This window comes from Meriones unguiculatus, chromosome X, assembly GCF_030254825.1.
Source record: "Meriones unguiculatus strain TT.TT164.6M chromosome X, Bangor_MerUng_6.1, whole genome shotgun sequence".
NCBI classification, from domain to species: Eukaryota; Metazoa; Chordata; class Mammalia; order Rodentia; family Muridae; genus Meriones; species Meriones unguiculatus.
In genome coordinates, this window is record NC_083369.1 from 65,224,522 (window position 1) to 65,247,365 (window position 22,844).

Below are 22,844 nucleotides of genomic sequence, written 5' to 3' on the forward strand. Positions count from 1 at the left end.
GAAAGTGAAAGACCTGTTTGAGAAAAACTTCAAGTCTCTGAAGAAAGAAATCGAAGAAGATATCAGAAGATGGAAAGATCTCCTGTGCTCATGGATTGGTAGGATTAACATTGTGAAAATGGCCATACTGTCAAAAGCAATCTACAGATTCAATGCAATTCCCATCAAAATACCAACTCAATTCTTTACAGACCTTGAAAAAAAGATTCTCAGCTTCATATGGAGAAACAAAAAATCCAGAATCTCTAAAACAATCCTGTACAACAACAGATCATCTGGAGGTATCTCCATCCCCGATCTCAAGCTGTACTACAGGGCAACAGTAATAAAAACTGCATGGTATTGGCATAGAAACAGAAAGGAGGATCAATGGAACTGAATAGAAGACCCAGAAATAAACCCACACACCTATGAATACTCGATATTTGACTAAGAAGCCAAGATTTCAAATGACAGATTCTACTCACCACACACCCTTTATCTTATGAACAAGTAGTAAATTGCTAAACTTTCCTGGATCCATAAATGAATAAACATTATCATATTTGTCAGGTTTGCATGAATACAGGATTTACTTTTCACAAATATTGGACAAAGGAAGAAGACAAATATAGAGGCAGTTTTTAATTTACTAATAAATAATCTGACTGTGTGGAACATGAAATGCTTTCCTCCATAGAAACTGTCACACACACACACACACACACACACACACACACTGCTCAGGTTTCTAGCCTTTCTGAAAAGGTTGATTTAACCCACATGAAGCTGTAATCTAATTATCCTTGTAAAAGCAGAAGGATATGAAGACTTTCTTCCATTTTTAAGTCTGAAGCATCCTCAGGGAAACAGTTTTTAAAAGGTAGAGTATAACCTGATTTCCCCACCTTTATAATCATTTCACCCATTTCCCTGAGATCCATTGTTCTCCTGTTCTCCCAAACCTGCCTCTATGACTCCATTCTTCAAAACTGCCAACTTCCTCAATTCTCCTTGTCCCAATCAAAATGAAACTGTCATGTCCTCCTAAACAAAGTTTAGTTCACCTTCATTATGATAGATATTGTCAACTAATTGCTTTTTTCTCTGCAAAGGGGCACATTCAGGAATAAAAGAAGTGTCTCTTCAGCCTTATGTTCACCACAGTTGGTGAAATATAGGAAGTGAAGTGAAAAAGTTGATTTGGGATGTCATGAATATTTAGGGATATAAGACAAATCTACTAGATCAACAATATATCCCTGCCTATCAAACAGCTTCTGGAATCTGTCTACTGAAGCTGTGCTCTCATTCATTACATCTTTTCTTCTTCAGTGTCTGATCACACAAAGCTTGATAAATGTTGGTTTTCCCTCAACAGTGCCAGTGATGTTGGCAGCAAGTCAAAACATTCATAGGTATTATGAGACTTTTGTACATTGGGTATATTTCAATAAGAATTAGCCTACAAAATCACAAAATTTGCAAACATTCTAGAATAACTGATTTCATCAGGTGGTGTTAATATAGGGCATTTAATGAGAAATAAATGAGGTACCTGGGATGTCTTGGGTTTAGGTTAAGCCTTCTGATATCTGTCAAGGGTACTGCTCTTTCTGGAGACATTTGAGTGTGTGTGTGTGTGTGTGTGTGTGTGTGTGTGTGTGTGTGTGTGATTTTCACAGGCAACCAAGATCAGAATGCTCAATTAACATTAAACTTAAAGCACAAATCCAAATGATGCCAGCATCAGAGATAGAATCCCCTCCTGGGCTAATGGTGTTAATGTTTCATATAGCCACAGTCCTGGCTATCTGCCAAAGGTCCAGATGAGTAAGTTTCTTATATAGCTTAAACTACAGCCATTTAAGGCCAGAACAGCACCACCAAGCACACAGCCAGTGGTGGTGAGTCAGCTGCTTTATGCCCTGAGGCAAAGTTCAACCATTTTTAGGAATAGGTAGGTTCTTCTACAATGCCTTCCAGCAAAGGAGGATCTTTCAAGAGTTTCTGAACTTTTTCCTTCAGTGAGAGGGGGGAAAGGGGAAGCAGACAGAGAAAGAGTAAGGGAGAGACTGAATCTTAAACCTGATGTATCCTTGTTTTCCAACCCATAGGAAAGAATGTTTGAGGAGTTGGATGACTGTTCTCCCAGCTGCTTATCTGCTTATGTTGGTCAGCAGGAAAGAACAAAGCCAGACCCCAGGTGGCAGTGAATCAGGAGGTGGTACTAAAAAGCCAAGAGCAGCTGCTTGTGTAACAGAATATTTTGGCTAGTACATAGTATTTGTGATTGTTGCAAAAATGAAGATATACTGTGGTTTTCTTAAGACAGAAATACACAGAGTTGACAGAGTCCAGACACAAGTATGAGCATAGGCGTTATGTGGGTGTCTTTTGTAGATTTTACTATAATTGTGATTATTTTGAAATATGCTAGAAAGCAAGAGACTAAGAGTGTACAGAGATAGTCTCATGTTTTCCTTAGAATCTTTTGATAGCTAAGACTTTTGTGACTTCCTAAAGACATGGGGAAAGGGCAATGGGCTTTAGAGAAAAAGTCTCTTTCCACAGGAGAGAGAAAATAAGAAATCAATACATAGGAAAAAAAAAAGAGTGAGAGTAATGGCTCAGTTAGTAAAGTACTTGCCATTCAAGCAGGATCTGAGATCAGAACTCCATTATTTATGTAAGAAGCTGAGTGCAGTAGCATGTACTTATAATCACAATGATGGAAAAAAACAGACAGGAAATGTCCTGGTGCTTATTGGTTGGCCAATCTAGCTGAATTGGCAAACTCGAGTTCAGTGAGATACCTTGACACAAAACAGAGATTGAAGAGCAACTGAAGAAGACAGCCACATCAACCATCAACCACGGGCCTCCACATAGATCTGTCCCTGTGTATCTGTATACGTGCACATAAATACATATACAAAAACAGTAAAAGAAAAGATACTGCAAGGAATAATAAGAAAGCAGTGAATCCCTCAGATATAATTATATGGTCATAATTATTTTTCTGTCATCTTATCCTAGCAAGGAAAAGGGAATGTGATGTATCCTAAATCCAAGACAATGAACTTACTGTGCTTAGAAATTCCAACCATGGAAAAGATCGAGCAGTGGCTACAGAGGAGATGATACAAGTATCCCATTCAATATAGCCTTGTCAATGTAGCCCATGAAGCAGGGGATATTGCTGTACTGCCTAGATAGATGTAACTCTCTAGAGACCTGCACTGACTAACCATGTGGCCCAGGTGATCAACAATGAAAGACAGATACACCTGCCTTATAACTAGATAAAAAGGCCATAGTTGTTAGCATTCAAGCATGTTATCAATGTTGAAGACAAAGGCCACAGCAGCCAATAGCCTTCAAGTATAACCCACACTGCAACAGTCCTCTCCACAATAAGGTTTTTTGCCCAACTCAGTGGAGCTTGGAAGTTAACTAGCTAGCTACACTACCTTCTGCCAAGAGTAAAGTCTGAGACTGGCACATATATCAAAGGGGGCCCCAGATTGGGAAATCTGGCAAGCTCTTGTGCCCTGTTTTCCCACTGGCCATTACCTTATGGCTTAATTTGCACCAGCTGCCTTCCTTTCTGTTTTTCTTCTTTGGAATGCTGCAATCTCTGCTGGTTGCAAGCCATGGCCGACTTGCCTGCAGGAGAACCAAAATAGGTATAATGAGAGTATGTCAGAGTGGGGCATAAAAAAACTAATCAAGTGACAAAGGATGAATTCTACTTACCCATCTTTGCCCACTGGTGGGGGTACAGGAAGAGGTTTGGTGAAACCTTTCTTTCCAATAAGCCAGAAAGTCTCCTCTGTGCCTTTGCCCTTATTGAAAATATAGACAATATTAACCATGTAATAGCCAATTTTTCTAAAAACATCCTATGGTCAGTAGGGTACAAGAATTTGTTACAGCTCAGAAATAGTCTCTTTTCCACTGTCAACATTCCTTGTACCTACTTTTCTGTATGGCTTCCTTACCACATGCACCCGAATCAAGCCAAATTCCAGATTCAAGGTAAACATCATATCGAGCTGTCATTCAGAAATTCTGTCTACTCAAGAGTAGGCAGCTTCATCTTGTGGATTTTTTTTACTTCAAAGCAAGCAAACATCTGGATGGTCAGCTGAAGGTGTTATTATTTTGGCCCTGGTCTTTTGGCATTAAGCAAGACACTGTCTTTTCCACCTAGAGTACATGCATACAGAGTCTATTTCTCCCTATGCTCCACAATCCAACAACTAGTATAAGACCCCAGAAGAGAATGTGATTTTCAACCTTGTTTTTAAGTCTGGGGAATCTTGGTAGCTGTGAGAAGTATGTATTTCTGCAGATTAATTTATTTTCATCAAAGTAGAGTAAGACCCCCCAAAGATGCCGCCATTTATAGGCAAGTTGGTAGGCTGTCAAGAAGATAAATCTTACAATAGAATGATAATTTATCTATGCTAATCACCACAAGACTATCTCTTTGATGACCCTGTATCCCCTCCCTCTATTCTTCTCCCCACTTTTCTAGTAAACCCTTCTCCTAGTGTGCTTTTCTCTGTTCCTTTCAATTCTTCCTTTTATTTTTTATTTTGTTTTGTTTTGGCCTGACTTAAATTCATTTATAAAAAAATGTTTAGACAGAAAGTCACATATATTCCTTACTTAATAATGACAATTTCCATATAAAATTAGCATATATAACTAAAGACTATGCAAGCAGGTTGAAAATATATGGTTCAAATAATGTCTTCATGAGACAAGTAAAAAGAGAATACTACAGAGCCCAAGTTGCATTAATGGACAACCAACTAACTCTAACTTTCACATAGTAGCATTGTTTGATGGTCCTCTGTTTTATTGTGTGTGTTTTCATTCATTCATTCATTCATTCATTCATTATTACAATTTATTCACTTTATATCCCAGCTATAGCTCTCTCCCTCATATGCTCCCAGTCCCATCCCCTCCCTTTTCTCCCCCTATGCCCCTCCTCTAGTCCACTGATAGGGGAGGGCTTCCTCCCATCCTATCTGACCCTAGCCTATCAGGTCTCATCAGGATTGGCTGCATTGTCTTCCTCTGTGTGGAGGTGATAAAAGAGCTGGCCACTGCATTGATGGTAGAGACAGCCCCTGATCTTACTACTAGGAGACCCACTTGAAGACTGAGTCTATGGGCTATATCTGAGCAGGGATATTTTAGGTCCTCTCCATGCATGATCCTTGAATGGGATATAGGTCTCTGCAGGGCCGCCTGGGCCCATATTTTTTGGCTCTGTTGGTCTCTTTGTGGAGTTCCTATCCCCTCCAGGTGTTTCTATCCCCTTCTTTCATAAGATCCCCTGCACTGCTGCCTGAAGATTGGCTATGAGTCTCAGCATCTGCTTCAATAACCCAATCATTAGAGACTTTCAGAGGTCCCCTATAGAGGGTTCCTGTCCTGTTCCCTGTCTTCTCCTGCTTCCAGTTTCTACCCCATTTGCCCTTCTGAATGAGGACTTAGCATCTTCCCTAGGGTCCTCCTTTTTGTTTAGTTTCTAAGATCAACAATGAACCTCATCAAACTGAAAAGCGTCTGTAAAGCAAAGGACACTGACATCAGAACAAACCAACAGCCTACAGACTGGGAAAGAATCTTCACCAACACCATGTCTGACAGAGGACTAATATCCAGAATATATAAAGAACTCAAGAACACCAACAAACCAAGTAATCTAATTAAAAACTGGGGTACAGAGATAAACAGAGAATTCTCTCAGCAATTAAAAACAAGGAAATCATGAAATTTTCAGGTAAGTGGTGGGAACTAGAAAAGATCATCCTGAGTGAGATATCCCAGAATCAGGGTATATACTCACTCATAAGTGGATATTAGACATATAAAATAGGATAAATATTCTAAAATCTGTACACCTAAAGAAGGTAATCCAAAAGGAGCAATCTGGGTAAGATGCTCAATTCAGAAAGGCAAAGAAGATGAACATCAGAAGAGGGAGAAAACAGGGAACAGGACATGAGCCTACCACAGAGGTCCTCTGAAAGACTATATCCTGCAGGGTAACAAAGCAGATGCTGAGGCTCATAGCCAAACTTTGGGCAGAGTGCAGGGAATCTTATGAAAGAAGGGGAAGATAGAAAGACCTGGAGAGGAAAAGAGCTCCACAAAGAGAGCAAAAGAACCAAAAAATCTGGACAGAAGGGTGTTTTCTGAGACTTATGCTCCAACCAAGGACCATTCATGGAGATAACCTAGTACTCCTGCACAAATGAGCCCATGGCAATACAGTGTCCAAGTGGGTTCCCTAGTAATGGGAACAGGGACTGTCTCTAATATGAAATGATTGGCCTGCACTTTGATCACCTCCATCTGAGGGGTGAGCAGACTTACCAGGCCACAGAGGAAGACAATGCAGCCACTTTTGATGAAACCTGATAAAGTAGGGAAATGCAAATCAAAACGACCCTTAGATTTCACCATACACACATCAGAATGGCTAAGATCAAAAAGTCAAATGACATACATGCTGGAGAGTTTGTGGAGAAAGGGGAACCCTCCTCCAGTGCTGGTGAGAATGTAAACTTGTACAACCACTCTGGAAAGCAATTTGGCACTTCCTCAGACAACTAGGAATAGCATTTCCTCAAGATCCAGCTATACCACTCCTAAGCATATATCCAAAAGAGGCTCCAGTACACAATAAGGACATTTGCTCAACCATGTTTGTAGAAGCCTTATTTGGAATAGCCAGAAGCTGGAAACAGCCCAGATGCCCCGCAGTGGAGGAATGGATACAGAAATTGTGGTATACCTACACAATAGAATATTACTCAGCAATAAAAAAACAAGGAAATCATGAAGTTTGCAGGTAAATGGTGGGATCTGGAAAAGACCATCCTGAGTGAGCTGTCCCAGAAGCAGAAAGACACACACGGTATATACTCACTCATATAGACATATAATATAGGATAAACCTGCTAAAATCTTTACACCTAAAGAAACTAATCAAAAGGGAGGACTCTTGCTAAAATGCTTAATTACTATCTAGAAAGGCAAAGAGGATGGGCATCAGAAGAAGGAGAAAAGAGGGAACAAGTCAGAAGCCTGACACAGAGGACCTCTGAAAGGCTCTGCCCTGCAGACTGTCAATGCAGATGCTGAGACTTATGGACAACCTTTGGGCAGAGTGCAGGGAATCTTAGGAAAGAAGTGGGAAACAGTAAGATCTGCAGAGGACAGGAACTCCACAAGGAGAGCAAGAGAACCACAAATTCTGAGCACAGGGGTCTTTCTTGAGACTGATACTCCAACCAAGGACTATGCATGGAGATAATCTAAGACCCTTGCACACATGTAGCCCATGGCAGTTCAGACACTTCCTCAGACAACTGGGTTACATTGTAGTGGGAACAGGGACTGTCTCTGACATGAACTGATTGGCCTGCTCTTTAATTACCTCCCCCTGAGGGGGGAAGCAGCATTACCAGGCCACAGAAAAAGACAATGAAGCCACTCCTGATGAGACCTAATTGACTAGGATCAGAAGGAAGGAAAAGAAGTTCTCCCCTATCAGTGGACTTGGGGAGGGGCATGCAGGCAGAGGGTGGAGGAAGGGAGAGATTGGGACTGGAGGAGGGAGCAAACCACAGGGGGGATACAAAGTGAATAAAGTATAATTAATAAAGGAGTAAAAAAAAAATAAGCCATTGTCAAAAAAAAAAAAAAAGACCCAAACCCTTAGTCATATTTAACTGTTTCTCTTTAGAAACAGGCTACTAGGACAGCATGTTATTTTTCCAGAAAAACTCTGTTTATGTCAGCATTATGAAGAGATTTGGGTGGGTCCTGGGTCACTCAGGAATGTCCAAACTAAACTGGACATGTTTTTGAAAGAATATGAAAGTGTTACAGGCTCAGGCAAGTTTCCAAATCAAAGAAGATGCAAAGGAGCTCCAGGGGTTCCCTGAGGTTTTGGAGCTCATTGAAGAAAATTTTTGGAATTCTGGTTCCCCATTTAAACACCCTTTTCCACTATTCTGAAGGCCAGGATAGAGGCAAAACAAGAAGGGTAAAAACCAAAGCCAGAAGCAAACACCTCCTACCATCACCAAATAATAGCACCTTGCGTTGGCATGACATTTTTAATATATGTGACATCTCCTGTCTATTTCTTTTTTACAGAAGTACTCGGAGGTATTTTTATTATCATTCTCATTCTACAAATTGGGACACTGAGTTTCATGACATTACATGGCTTGTAATTAAGCAAGAATAACAGACTTGAACCCAAGCCTATCAGAATGAAAACAGTCAATGCCTTTTTCTTCACACTACAACATTTCTTTAATATATTGCAGTCACGGGGCACACACATCTAGAGGCTGAAAGACAATTCTTAGGATGTTAAAAGTTGGGAGACTAATAGGTTTCTTGGCAACCTTAGATAAGAACATGCCTCTGTGTAGGTAAACAGAAACATAGAGAGGATGAAGTTACTTATATGATGTCACGCAATAATTAGAGAACAGATTTGTTGGTCTTCAAACAAATTAACAAAATTAGATATTCTTTCTTCCCCCCCCCGTGTGTGTGTGTGTGTATGTGTGTGTGTGTGTGTGTGTTTGTTTGTTTGTTTGTTATGGGTTAAGAGGAGTAAAAGAGATTGGAGAAGAAGAAAAATCACAAAATAATACTACTGTTATGGACCAGAGAGTCAAATACTACTTAATCCCACAAATTGGAACTAGAGTCTAAAACTGTGCACATCTAACAATGAAAACATACATTTGCTGAGAACAATAATTTAGGGAAGTCTTTCAGAATTCAAGTTTATATTTTAAAACAATCTCTGGGAAATGAAACTGATGTTACAATAGGTACAAAATTTCAGCAACAAGTTTCAAGCTAGTCAAGAAAACGGTGACTTAAGTAAACTCAGCTGAGGGAATGGTTAATAAAAATGTTCTAAGGATTCAATAAAGCCATCTCAGGAAGGAAATACTGAAAAAGCAGAACTGGCTGGTTAGGCACTGGGAAACATGTTGCCAGTATAATGCAGTAGGGGGATAAGTGGACCTTGGGACAGCTCTCCAGAGTCTCATCTCTAAAGGATTCCTTTCCCAAACTACCTCAGCTTCCTCATATTTGTCTGGTTATTTTCAGAGCCACCCAATCACTATGTGTACCCCATGTAATTAGTATATTCTATTCTCTTGTGTCAGCTAAGTCGTTGCCTGGATTGCAATAAAAAAAAAAAAAAGATAGAAAAAAATTCATCAATTTTGTGAAGGAAATGGGTAAGGGAACAACACTGCTAGTGGATCCAAAGGAGAAGCTCAAGAAAAGAAGCTTTACTAGAAGGATTTCAAGCAAGCTGGAAGGAAAACATGTTTGTAGTTATCAACTTCAAAATTGCAGCAGGCTGGTCATCTTACAAAGTCTTTCAGTCCCAAATGTTGGGGCAACTTTTGTTTGCAACAACAGAGTGGATGAAGAGTGGAAATGTTGAATTAACACATTCTGGAGAGGACAACAAGATGGCAGCACCAGGAGAGCACTGCATCTGAGGAACAGGACAACATTTCCCTTACAGCGCCCAAGAGGCTCAACTCTGGGCCTTAAAACAACAGTGATTGTGTTTCCCAGGTGAGAGGAAACCCCCATGGCATGGGAATCAGTCAGGTCCACTCTCAGGTCCCCCAGCCAGAACCCGGAAGAGATCCCGGGTCGTGCAGGCACTAGGTCCCCAGACCAGAACGACATGCCTGTGTGTCCTCATCACCTTCCCAGGCTGATGGGTGGGCACAAAAAATACCAAGCAACTTAATGGCTAACTTAAAAACCCTAGGAAAAGAAGCAGCAGACACACCAAAGAGGAGTAGACAGCTGAAAATAATCAAACTCAGGGCTGAAATCAATCAATTAGAAACAAATAAAGCTATTCAAAGAATCAATGAATCCAAGAGCTGGTTCTTTCAGAAAATCAACAAAATAGACAAACCCTTAGCCAAGCTAACTAAAAGGCAGAGAGACACCATCCAAATCAACAAAATCAGAAATGAAAAGGGGGACATAACCACAGATACTGAGGAAATCCAAACAATAACTAGGACTTACTTCAAAAGTCCATATGCCACAAAATTTGAAAATCTAAATGAAATGGACAGTTTTCTTTGATTCAACTTACCAAAGCAGAATCAGGACCAGGTAAATCAATAAAAAATATAGGACCAGATGTATAGTCCTATATCCCCCAAGGAAATAGAAGCAGTCACTGAAAGTCTCCATCCAAAAAAAGCCCAGGACCAGATGGTTTCAACGCAGAATTCTACCAGACCTTCAAAGAAGAGCTAACTCCAGTTCTCTTCAAACTATTCCACAAAATAGAAACAGAAGGAACATTACCAAACTCATTCTATGAAACCACAGTCACCTTGGTACCTAAACATCACAAAGACCGAACAAATAAAGAGAATTTTAGGCCAATCTCCCTTATGAACATTGATGCAAAAATATTCAACAAAATACTTGCAAACCGAGTATAAGAACACATCAAAGATATCATCCACCATGACCAAGTAGGCTTCATACCAGGTATGTAGGGGTTGTTCTATATATGGAAATCCATCAATGTGATCCACCATATTAACAAACTGAAAGAAAAAAAAACACATGATAATCTCCCTAGATGCTGAAAAAGCATTTGACAAAATCCAACATCCATTCATGTTTAAAGTATTGGAGAGATCAGGGATACAAGGCACATATCTAAACATAGTAAAGACAATATACAGCAAACCTATAGCCAACATCAAACTGAACGGAGAGAAATTTAAAGCAATCTCACTGAAATCAGGGACAAGACAAGGCTGCCCACTCTCTCCATATCTCTTCAACATAGTTCTGGAAGTCCTTGTTAGAGCAATAAGACAGTTGAAGGAGATCAAGGGGATACAGATTGGAAAGGAAGGAGTCAAATTATCACTATTTGCAGATGATATGATAGTATATGTGAGTGACCCCAAAAACTCTACCAGGGAACTCCTACAGCTGATAAACACCTTCAGCAAACTGGCCGGATACAAAATTAACTCAAAAAAAAAAAAATCAGTAGCCCTCCTGTATACAGAAGTCAAAAGGGCTAAGAAAGAATTTAGGGAAACAACACCCTTCACAATAGCCACAAATGATATAAAGTACCTTGGTGTAACCCTAACCAAGCAAGGCAAAGACTTGCATGAAAAAAATTTCAAGTCTCTGAAGAAAGAATTAGAAGAAGATATCAGAAGATGAAATGATTTCCCATCCTCATGGCTTGGCAGGAAAACATAGTAAAAATGGCCATTTAACCAAAAGCAATCTACACATTCAATGCAATTCCAATCAAATTACCAACACAATTCTTTACAAAACTGGAAAGAAAAATTCTCAACTTCATTTGGAATAACAAGAAACACAGAATTGCTAAAACAATCCTCTACAATAAAAGATTGTCTGTAGGTATCTCCTTCCCTGATCTTAAGCTGTACTACAGAGCAACAGTTATAAAAACTGCATGGTACTGACATAGACACAGAATGGTGGATCAATGGAACCGAACATGGGACACAGAAATAGACCCACACACTTATTGACACCTGATCTTTGACAAAGATGCCAAAACCATAAAATGCAAAAAAGATAGCATCTTCAACAAATGGTGCTGGTCTAACTGGATGTCTTCATGTAGAAAAATGCAAATAGATCCATACTTATCACCCTGCACAAAACTGAAGTCCAAGTGGATCAAAGACCTCAACATAAAACCAGACACATTAAATCAGTTAGAAACAAAAGTGGGGAATACCCTAGAACTCATTGGTACAGGAGAGAACTTCCTGAATAGAACACCAACAGCACAGGCTCTAAGAGCAGCAATCAATAAATGGGATCTCATGAAACTGAAAAGCTTCTGTAAAGCAAAGAACACCATCATCAAAACAAAGCGACTGCCTACAGATTGGGAAAGAATCTTCACCAACCCTTTATCTGACAGAGGGCTAATATCCAGTATATATAAAGAACTAAAGAAGCTGAAAAGCAGCAAACCAAGTAATCCACTTAAAAAATGGGGAACAGAGCTAAACAGAGAATTCTCTGTGGAGGAATATAGAATGGCAGAGAAACACTTAAAGAAATGCTCGACCTCATTAGCCATTAGTGAAATGCAAATCAAAATGACCCTTAGATTTCACCTTACACCCATCAGAATGGCCAAGATGAAAAACTCAAGTGACAACACATGCTGGAGAGGTTGTGGAGAATGGGTAACCCTCCTCCACTGCTGGTGGGAATGCAAACTTGTACAACCACTCTGGAAATCAATCTGGTGCTTTCTCAGACAACTAGGAATAGTGCTTCCTCAAGATCCAGCCATACCACTCCTAGGCATATATCCAAAACGGGCTCAAGTACACAATAAGGACATTTGCTCAACCATGTTTGTAGCAGCTTTATTTGTAATAGCCAGAAGCTGGAAACAGCCCAGATGTCCCTCAACTGAAGAATGGATGCAGAAATTGTGGCGCATCTACACAATGGAGTATTACTCTGCAATGAAAAATAAGGAAATCATGCAATTTGCAGGTAAATGGTGGGAGCTGGAAAGGATCATCCTGAGTGAACTATCCCAGAAGCAGAAACACAGGGTATATACTCATTTATATAGACATATAATGTAGGATAAACCTACTAAAATCTGTACACCTAACGAAACTAATCAAGAGGGAGGACTCTGACTAAAATGCTCAATCCCCATCCCGAAAGGCAAAGAGGATCGACATCAGAAGAAGAAGAAAACAGGAAACAACCTAGGAACCTGCCACAGAGGGCCTCTGAAAGGCTCTACCCTGCAGACTATCAAAGCAGATGCTGAGACATATGGGCAACTGTTAGGCAACTTGCAGGGAATCTTATGTAAGAAGGAGGAAATAGTAAGATCCGGAAAGGACAGGAACCCTACAAGGAAAGCAACAGAATGAGAAAATTTGACCACAGGGGTCTTCCCAGAGACTCATACTCCAACCAAGTACCAGGTATGGAGATAACCTAGAACCCCTGCACAGATGTAGTCCATGTCAGTTTAGTGTCCAAGTGGGTTACATAGTAATGGGAAGAGGGACTGCCTCTGACATAATCTGATTGGCCTGTTCTTTGATCACCTACCCCTGAGGGGAGAGCAGCCTTACCAGGCCACAGAAGATGACAATGCAGCCATTTCTGATGTGATCTGATAGACTAAGATCAGAAAGAAGGAAAGGAAGACCTCCCCTATCAGTGGACTTGGGGAGGGGCAAGCATGAAGGAGGGGGGGCAAGGATGGGACTGGGAGGGGAGGAGGAAGGGGTTTATGGGGGGGATACAAAGTGAATGAACTGTAATTAATAAAAATAAATAAATTTTAAAAAAGTAAAAAGAAGATATTCTGAAATGGACTGGCTATTTGATACAGTCAGATTGGGCATACATTACCTGTCTCTAATACACTAGAAACCTCCTTTGCCTAACTCCTGCAATACAATGTGCAATTTCTTACTCTTATGGAAAGGGAGGTAGAATGAACAGAAACAAACAAAAATGGCTTTCCTATGTGCCCCCTTCTCTTTGAATCTACTCTTCTTCTGCAACCCTAAAAACTTAGGCCCAGTGTGGAAATTAAAAAAACAGTTTTTCCTTGTGCTTCCTGTAATATCTTCCAAAATTCGCTGGGGTAAGGGAAACTTGAGGTTACAAAGGGGTCCTATGAGGTTAAACTTCTAAAGATGCAACTACTCCTATCCAGAATCTGTAGGGCAATACAAAACCATGGGACTAGGGCCAGCTTTTTTTTTTCTTTTTCTGTTTCAAAAGTGAGAGCTCTTCAGTTCTTGGGCTTTTAGGTGAAATCTCTGTACCCAGAAATACAGAGAAAAGTGCTTCAGGAAACCATGCTGCCTTTGTCCCTTAGTGCTGGGAAATGACAGACTGTACAGGAGAATCACAAAAGCCTTGAACAATCTGATTTGCTGCCCAAGTAATAACCTGACCCCATCATGTCGCTGAGTATGAGTTCTCTGCAGAGGTGATGAAAAGCCTCTGTCCCCTTGTAAGTGAGTCATCCCACCTACAAGAAGATATTAAAGTTCTACTGAAAGAGCCAAACTTACATGAAGTAGAAAAAGGAGTGAACAACTAGAGGTAAGCCTTCCTAGCTTTAACTTCTAACATCTAATTACATGTAAATCACTACCATTCAGGGAAAGCATGCCAATGACAGAAGTAAATTATACCACCGCTACTGTCCATCTTTGCTTTCTCCCATGAATAATCACTTTAAAATCATCTTCATTTACTGTAGTATTTTTAGAAGCAAATAAGGCTTTTTAAGATTTTCGCTGATTCTGCTAGCAAATGACAATGTTCCCCTGTGAAAGGCTTTGCCTTTCTGGGTCTTGATTCTTTTTCTGAGAATGAGCGGGTTAGAGTAACAGATTCCTGGAATCTCTTACACCTAGGTTCACAAGGCTAGAAGGAGATGAAGAAAATTCAATAGAAATTCCAAAAGGGAGGTTGGATTATCCTCATGCCAAATTACAGGTCAAATAACAGCCTCAGTAGAGAGGAAAGATCATATTTAATGTTTGTGTTTCATAAAAGCAAACTCTGGCCCCACCCCGATCCTTCCAGTACCCCTGGCCTTGGAGAAAGACCTGTATATGTAATAAGCCCATGATGTAACTAAAAAGCCAGAAAGGGTGGCCACTGAGTGGGCTAAGAGGAAAATGTAAATTCACTAATACTGTGACTATGTTCAGCAGTGCCAAAGAGTAAATAAAATGGAAATTAAACAATCAAAATTATAGCATAACTCATAGGTAAACCAAATTCTGGACAGCTCTTTTAAGTAGAAAAAAAATAGACTTATATTCTGGGGTGGGGGTAAGGAGAAATATTTTCATTTCTCCTTCATACTATTTGGGGTTAATATTTCAAAAAGAAAAACAGTGAAGCACAAAGAAACCTCAGCTGGAACTTGAGACTATGCCCAACTTGTAGCTCCAAGTCTCAGACTCTCAGGTGCACATTTTTGACAGAACATGAACTCTCAAGATGCAAGTGTGTCCGTGGGGTTTGCTTCCCCAATCAAAAGTCCATCATACCTTGAGCTCTGTTCTTCCACGAAGCTCTACTTCATAGCCTTCACTCAGAGTTCTGAGAATTGTTACTGTGCTGAGATTGACATGAATTCGGTATGCTGTAAAAGAAGGGGAAGCATCACTTTAGCTACTTTCTCACTGGTAAAATCAATGAGACATTAACAGTGTAATGAATGTCCCCATTTCAGAGTATAGGAAGCTCTCAGAAAGGTCTGGGGGGAGAGGGAGAAATAGAGAGCTTTAGTCCTTGTTGAATAAAAGGAGTTAGAGGAGTGATGACCTCATCAAGCACAAAGAAGACCTTAGCAGTGGCACCCATCAGACTCCTAGACACTATCTCAGACGAAAGGTCATGCAATAGCAAGGTGTTAATTTAACTCAAAGGTTGAGAGGAAGAAAGCAGCAACCACCACTGTGCTCTCAGCTACAATATAACTTCCTCTAAGGAAAGTTTGGCTTTAGCAGCTTGCTGCATGGCTGTTATTAAGGCTGAATTCTCCAGACCTTTATAATCCTACTTTATGTTAAAATGTGTCTTTTCCAAAATTAGGAAACTTACAGCCATATCTTAGTATTATCATATTTAAAACATCATTGAAAAATAGCCGAACATTTTCTCTGTGAATCAGTATTTTGTGAGCATCAGACAACCCTAACTTTTTTCAGTGGACAGTGAGTGCTTCCAGATGTGCCTGACTATATTCTGTTCCAGTCTTGGATTCCAACAAGTGATAGGAGCTTTACATTAGGGAGCTATATCTTTCCAAATTCATTTAGGACTGAAAAAGTAATATTTTACTGAAAACTAACCACTTGCTCCCTGAGATAAGGTCCTTGAACTTCCTGACAACTATGTCACTGTGTGACCTGACACCTTGCTGAGATTGAGCCCAATGTTCTGACATGTACTCACAGAAGCTGTCTATCTAGAAGGTGGTTACAATCTGAGTAGGAAGGCATGGCTGAAAAGAACAGGAAAGCTTCATCACATATATTCACAACGAATTTCCTTAACAGCTCAGTATCATTATTTGTCTTTTTTATTGATGCACATTCATCCAAAGCCTCTGTTCAGAAAGGGTTATCCTGCTCCTAAAAGCCACATTCCTAACAAGCGTACCTATTCCACTGTGTGCCATTCCACTAGCCTCTGAGCTTCAGGATATCTTGGTAGGGTTGTCCTGACTATGGGGTGGGGCACATAGGTTAAAAGGCTCTTGATTTTAACCACAGTGTAGCTACATAACAGCGAGGATCACTTGTAAGTCCCTAATTACTCCCATTCAAGAATCCCAGTCTATTTAACTGGATATGAGGGAGAAACTGATGAAATTGAATTTTTATTAAGAAGCATGTTACGGGCTGGAGAGATGGCTCAGAGGTTAAGGGCACATGGCTGCTCTTCCAGAGGTCCTGAGTTCAATTTCCAGCAACCACATGGTGGCTCACAGCCATCTATAATAAGATCTGGTGCCTTCTTCTGGCCTGTAGGCACACATGCTGATGAAACACTGTATCTATAATAAATAAAGAAGCATGTTACATGCCTCAGTGTCACAGTCAACATGAAGTCAGAGGCTACCTCGTATCAGACCTTAGCTAGTTTTGGAGCTTACTACTACCACATTCTGTTAGTAGTCATAAGCCTTTAGAAAGGCACACTAATCAGGTTCAGGCACACGGAGATCACATGAACATGCTTCTTTGCATCCCATACAATGTCCTCCTTGCAAAGCCAGGGCTTATTAAGCACTAACTGTGGATGATTCAGTACATTCATTTTCCCTTCATGTCGGACCACTAGACAAGAAGCTGTGTAAATCTCAGAATTCAATTGTTCCTTTCAGCTAGCTATTTCCAAAATGTGGCATTTTCCCTAGTGCAGACCAGAATGTGACTTCAGCCTTCTACAAGCTTACATCAATTGTAAGCATTGTGCCAAATCTGCATTGCAGTTCCATGAGAATTTTCACTCGTGGGTTGCACTTCAAGAGCAAAGCCATATGCAAAGTCATATTCCCAGAGTGGTCCCTAGATGACTTCTTTCATGACAATATCTGCAGGGTTTTAAAGATTTTCCCAGGTGCCAGAAAAGTTATTCTGCAAACATTCTCTAAGTTCCGTGATGCCTCTTAATCATGGATATACAGGCTAGATAGGCTAAGACTAGACTCGTTGTATACACCTGTTTCTGAACATAAATGATGCAGAGTGAGGTCATATGGTGCACCACACACTATGCTACAGGCCACCATATCATCAGGAAGTAATTTCAGTATGGGGCTGCAGTTCAGGATGAGCTTGTGTTGCCTTGCAGTTGCCAGGGCCAAGGCTGCTAATGGTCTAAATGATTTCTTTCTTTCACTTAAAAAAGCGAAAACAACAACAACAACAACAGAAAAAAAAAAACAGCTCCATGAAAACTGAACATAGGGTTTGATGCTGTTCTTAAAATGGTTTTTCTGAAAATGGTGCTGGAAATTTGGTTTGCTGAACCACGGTATATCTCAGCAGAGGCAGTGAGTAACCAAAAAAAAATGGATGGTTGATAAAGCATCTTGCTCATAACAAACAAGTGGCAGAATGATTTGCACAGTTTTATTTGCAAATAAAGGGGGAAGAAGAAGTAGTGTTTTTGCTACTATGAACGTTTTTGATAGGAGCTAAGGATTTTGTGTACAGGGAGGTTGGAATTAATCATTTTGGAATCCCAAGCTCCTTAGATTGAAGGATTATGCTAGCCAAATTCTAGGGGCTTATTTGATAAAGCCAGGAACTCCTGGGGTCCTAACCAGTTTAAAAATTGAACTCAAGCAGCCAACAGCAGCAGCCAGCTGGGAGGCAGCTAGCTCATGAGCCTTCACACACTAGTTGAAAACTGAAAATGTCAGTCTCTTACCTAGTTCTCCTCTCTCCATGCCTCCCTAGCACCTTCTGGGATGGCCAATTCTTTCTTTTGCCCAAAAGACTTTTTGAAATTCTTTTGATAAAACTGGCTTTTTCAGTGTCACTTAGCTACAGCTTTATTTCTAGAACAAGAGAAGTACATGTTCAGCCCAACATCACCCCCTACTGGTTTGCTATTGTATACTGGTTTGATGGGGAAATGCGTGATCTACCTTAGTCGTCTTGAATTAGCTTTCCTTTTTCTTAAAAACATTAAAACACTGAGTATCCATTTTCTTTCTCCTCTCTTGAAGAACCACTTTACCAATTGGAAGAAGATTCCACCCCGGCTATCTACAGATACTCACGTAGCCCTGTTGATTCCATTCGAGAAGCTGTGTTCACAGTGTCTCCAAACAAGCAGTATCTGGGCATGGTGAGGCCCACCACTCCAGCAACAACAGGCCCTGTTGAACAGCAGGGGAGTGGAATTGGAGTCAACAGGTGTATATTCAGTACCAATAGAAGAGCCGTTGTGAGCAAGATGGGAGAGGTTTGGTAGGAAACCAATGCCTCCATCAAACTGCTCTAGAAATCCAAAGGAAGACAGTTGATTGAATAATGAACTCTCATCTATAAACAAGCAATTTTACTGTGCTCTACACATGACTACCTTTCTTATTTGTACCTCTATTCTAGGAACCGTTCTACTCAAAATACTGATACCTACCAACAAGGACAAAAAGACATTAAAATCTAACCAGAAAAGCCTGATCAAAGACTCAGGATCCAAACAGGTTTATTGCAAGGGAGAAAATGTGTTTTTTTGTGTCTTAGAGTTAGAAGAAAGAGTCTCTTAAGTCTATCTCACAACTGTGTCTACAAAGAGACTTATGGTTCAGCTAATCAAAAAAGGTGTAAACAAGTAGAGCTGAATTTCCATCATCTGTGGTAGGGGTGTAAAAGAACAGTGTGTAGAGATAATATAAAATTATTTTCCATTTGTCCTTTCAGGAATTTTTGTTCTTACACTACTATGGCCATGTTACATGTTCAAGGTAACTGCAAGAATTTTAGGAGGATGATATAAAAATGAGCTCAGCCTTTACCTTCCTGAATTTTGTTTTTTCTATGCTTAAAATTTTCAACATATTTTTTGCTTTTTCCTGAAATAAAGTCATTGTTTTGTTTCCAAAGGTTTTTTTTTTCCTGCAACAAATAAGAACAATTTAGACCTGAAGATATATTTCTTTTTATTTTAATTCGCTTCTTTCTCATTCAATAGCATCTAATTGGGTACCATAGCAGGCACTCTGGGGAGTCAAAAATAAATAATATATAGTCTAAATTATATCAGATATTCACATCTGAATGAAGAGAAGAGACTACCAAGCAGGAGACAGGCAAGCAATGGTGCAAGGCATTAAAGCTGGCACCAAGCAAATTTTACAGACAGAAGAACTGGAGTACTATAGAATATGCAGAGTTGGTTATTAGGAAATGACTCAGTGATGAAGTTTCCTGTAGGCAACGTTTGCCCAGACTCTTAGAAGATGAGTAGGACTCAGTAACAGCAGAAAGAGACATGAAGCAAAGGTTTGTGATTTGGATTTCTGTATGCATGGACTTTGGGGAAGGTCTTAGAAAGAAAAACGTTCTTCCAGCTTAGGCATCTGGGAAAAGACTATAGATCAGGTTGGGTTGAATGGGTTGTACATAAAGTCCTTGGCCCACTAGAGAAATTTGAGCAAAGGGTATATGAAGAATATTCTTTGTCTTTTTTCCTCTCAAGTCAGTGTATTGGATGCTCTGAAGGGGTTTCCACTAGGCATCTGGTGTGGTAAAAACAAACACAAGGCCTTAAGAAAGGAAGTGATGGTGGGAAGTAGTCCCCAAAGTGGGGACCTAAAAGACAGATATTATGAAAACCAACAGACTTGATGGCGGTCTGATTGATTATGGTGAATAAGTTGGCATGGCGCTCTAAGTTTGTGTTCATGCATTGGAAAAGACAGTTTGAAATTTTATATATGTTATATTTGAGTAACTAGGATACCAGAGAGATTTTCCTTAGAGAAAGAATGAGCAGCTGCTATAAAAGAATGCAAAAAAAAAAAAAAGAATATGAATAAGATATGGTTCTGCTGCCAAAGAGCTTAAGGTCTAATGGAAATACAAATAAAACAACATGGATTATGATGATTGCTATGGGAATGATGAATAGAGAAAGGCAAGTATGGAAGCGAAATGTTGCTATTACAATCCAGAAAAGCGATTCTGGTGTCCTAGGCTTGAGTAATCATTGTCAAGGTGACACAGGACAGTTTTGTTTCCCCTTTGAGTCAAGTTTATTATGCAAGTATAAAAAGATAAAAAGAAGTCAGACTTAAATGAGTGTTATATCAGCTTCTTCATTGATAAAGACTATTAGGCATTTTCATGTTCTTATTAATTTTAGTAGATATTTATCTAACCATTTTGTTATTTTTCTATTGTAAATATTAGACATACCCTTTCTTTTCTTTATGGAATTATGTATATTTCTTAAATAATTTTCAAATACATTTATTTAAAAGTAAAAAAACAGACACAAGACAGTCTTTTTTTTTTCTTTTTTTTTTTTCTTCTTTTATTTTTTTTTTATCAGTTACATTTTATTAACTCTGTATCCCAGCCATTCCCGATCCCTCATTCCCTCCCAGTCCCTCCCTCCCTCCCTCCCTCCCTCATCTCCACCGTGCCCCTTTCCAAGTCCACTGATGGGGGGGACCTCCTCCCCATTCATCTGATCCTGTTTTATCAGGTATCTTCAGGACTGGCTGCAAAGCCCTCCTCTGTGGCCTAAAAGGACTGCTCCTCCCTTCGGGGGTGGGGAGACCAAAGAGCCAGTCATCGAGTTCCTGTTAGAAATAGTCCCTGTTCCCCTCACTTTGGGAAACCAATTGGTTACTGAGCTACCACAGGCTACATCTGAGTGGAGGTTCTAGGTTATATCCATACATGGTCCTTGGTTGAATGTCAGTCTCAGAAAAGACCCTGTGCCCAGATATATTTGGTCCTTGTGGAGCTCCTATCCTTTCCCCATCAGACTAACTCCCCTTCTTTCTTATGATTCCCTGTACTCTGCCAAAGGTTTGGTCATGAGTCTTTGCTTTGAAAACACTGCTAGTTAGAGTCTTTCAGATGCGCTCAGTAGACTCCTGTCATACGTTCAATGCACATCCCGTCTGTCTTTCTAAATGAGGATTGATCATCTTACTCCATGTCCGCTCAATTGATTATCTTTTTTAGGTGTATAGATTTCATTATGTTTATCATATCTTATAGGTCTATATAAGTGAGTATATCCCATGTTTGTCTTTCTCCTTCTGGGATATTTCACTCAGAATGATCTTTTCTAGATCCCACCATTTGCCTGCAAATTTCATGATTTCCTCCTTTTTGATTGCTGAGTAGTATTCCATTGTATAAAAATACCACAATTTCTGTACCCATTCCACCGTTGATGGACATCTGGGTTGTTTCCAGGTTCTGGCTATTACAAATAGAGCTGCTATAAACATGGTTGAGCAAGTGTCCTTTTTGTGTACTTGAACAAACTTTGGGTATATACCTAGCAGTGGTATAGTTGGGTCTGGAGGAAGCACTATTCCTATTTGTCTTAGAAAGCGCCAGATAGCTTTCCAGAGTGGTTGTACCAGTTTACATTCCCACCAGCAGTGGAGCAGGGTTCCCCTTTCTCCACAACCTCTCCAGCATGTGTTATCGCTTGAGTTTTTCATCTTGGCCATTCTGATGGGTGTAAGGTGATATCTCAGGGTCGTTTTGATTTGCATTTCCCTGATGGCTAATGAGGATGAGCATTTCTTTAAGTGTTTTTCTGCCATTCGATATTCCTCTGTCGAGAATTCTCTGTTTAGCTCTGTTCCCCATTTTTTAATTGGATTACTTGGATTGCTGCTTTTCAGCTTCTTTAGTTCTTTGTATATACTGGATATTAGTCCTCTGTTAGATAAAGGGTTAGTGAAGATTCTTTCCCAATCTGTAGGCAGTCGTTTTGTTTTGATGACGGTATCCTTTGCTTTACAGAAACTTTTCAGTTTCATGAGGTCCCATTTATTGATTGTTGATCTTAGAGCTTGTGCTGTTGGTGTTCTGTTTAGGAAGTTGTCTCCTGTGCCAATGAGTTCTAGGCTGTTCCCCACTTTTTTTTCCAATTGATTTAGGGTATCTGGTTTTATGTTGAGGTCCTTGATCCACTTTGACTTTAGTTTTGTGCAGGGTGATAAATATGGATCTATTTTCATTTTTCTGCATGTAGACATCCAGTTGGTCCAGCACCATTTGTTGAAGATGCTGTCATTTTTTTCCATTGAATGGAATTGGCTTCTTTGTCGAATATCGAGTATTCATAGGTGTGTGGATTTATTTCTGGGTCTTCTATGCGGTTCCATTGATCCTCCTTTCTGTTTCTATGCCAGTACCATGCAGTTTTTATTACTGTTGCCCTGTAGTACAGCTTGAGATCAGGAATGGAGATACCTCCAGATGATCTGTTGTTGTACAGGATCGTTTTGGAGATTCTGGGTTTTTTGTTTCTCCATATGAAGCTGAGAATCTTTTTTTCAAGGTCTGTAAAGAATTGAGTTGGTATTTTGATGGGAATTGCATTGAATCTGTAGATTGCTTTTGGCAGTATGGCCATTTTCACAATGTTAATCCTACCAATCCATGAGCACGGGAGATCTTTCCATCTTTTGATATCTTCTTCGATTTCTTTCTTCAGAGACTTGA

The 22,844-nt window shown here is 39.9% G+C and overlaps 1 protein-coding gene across 1 annotated transcript in view; it reads right to left on the reverse strand.

The window, feature by feature from the left end:
• Positions 1–3,563: 3,563 nt before the first annotated feature.
• Gucy2f (guanylate cyclase 2F, retinal) overlaps positions 3,564–22,844 on the reverse strand; it is a 131,515-nt gene continuing 112,234 nt past the window's right edge. Inside the window, exons 15-18 of the mRNA XM_060374654.1 lie at positions 18,419–18,517; positions 15,168–15,262; positions 3,739–3,827; positions 3,564–3,648 (exon numbers count right to left, since the gene is read on the reverse strand). Coding sequence (XP_060230637.1) covers positions 3,564–3,648; positions 3,739–3,827; positions 15,168–15,262; positions 18,419–18,517 — 368 coding nt within the window. The remainder of the gene's footprint in view (positions 3,649–3,738; positions 3,828–15,167; positions 15,263–18,418; positions 18,518–22,844) is intronic.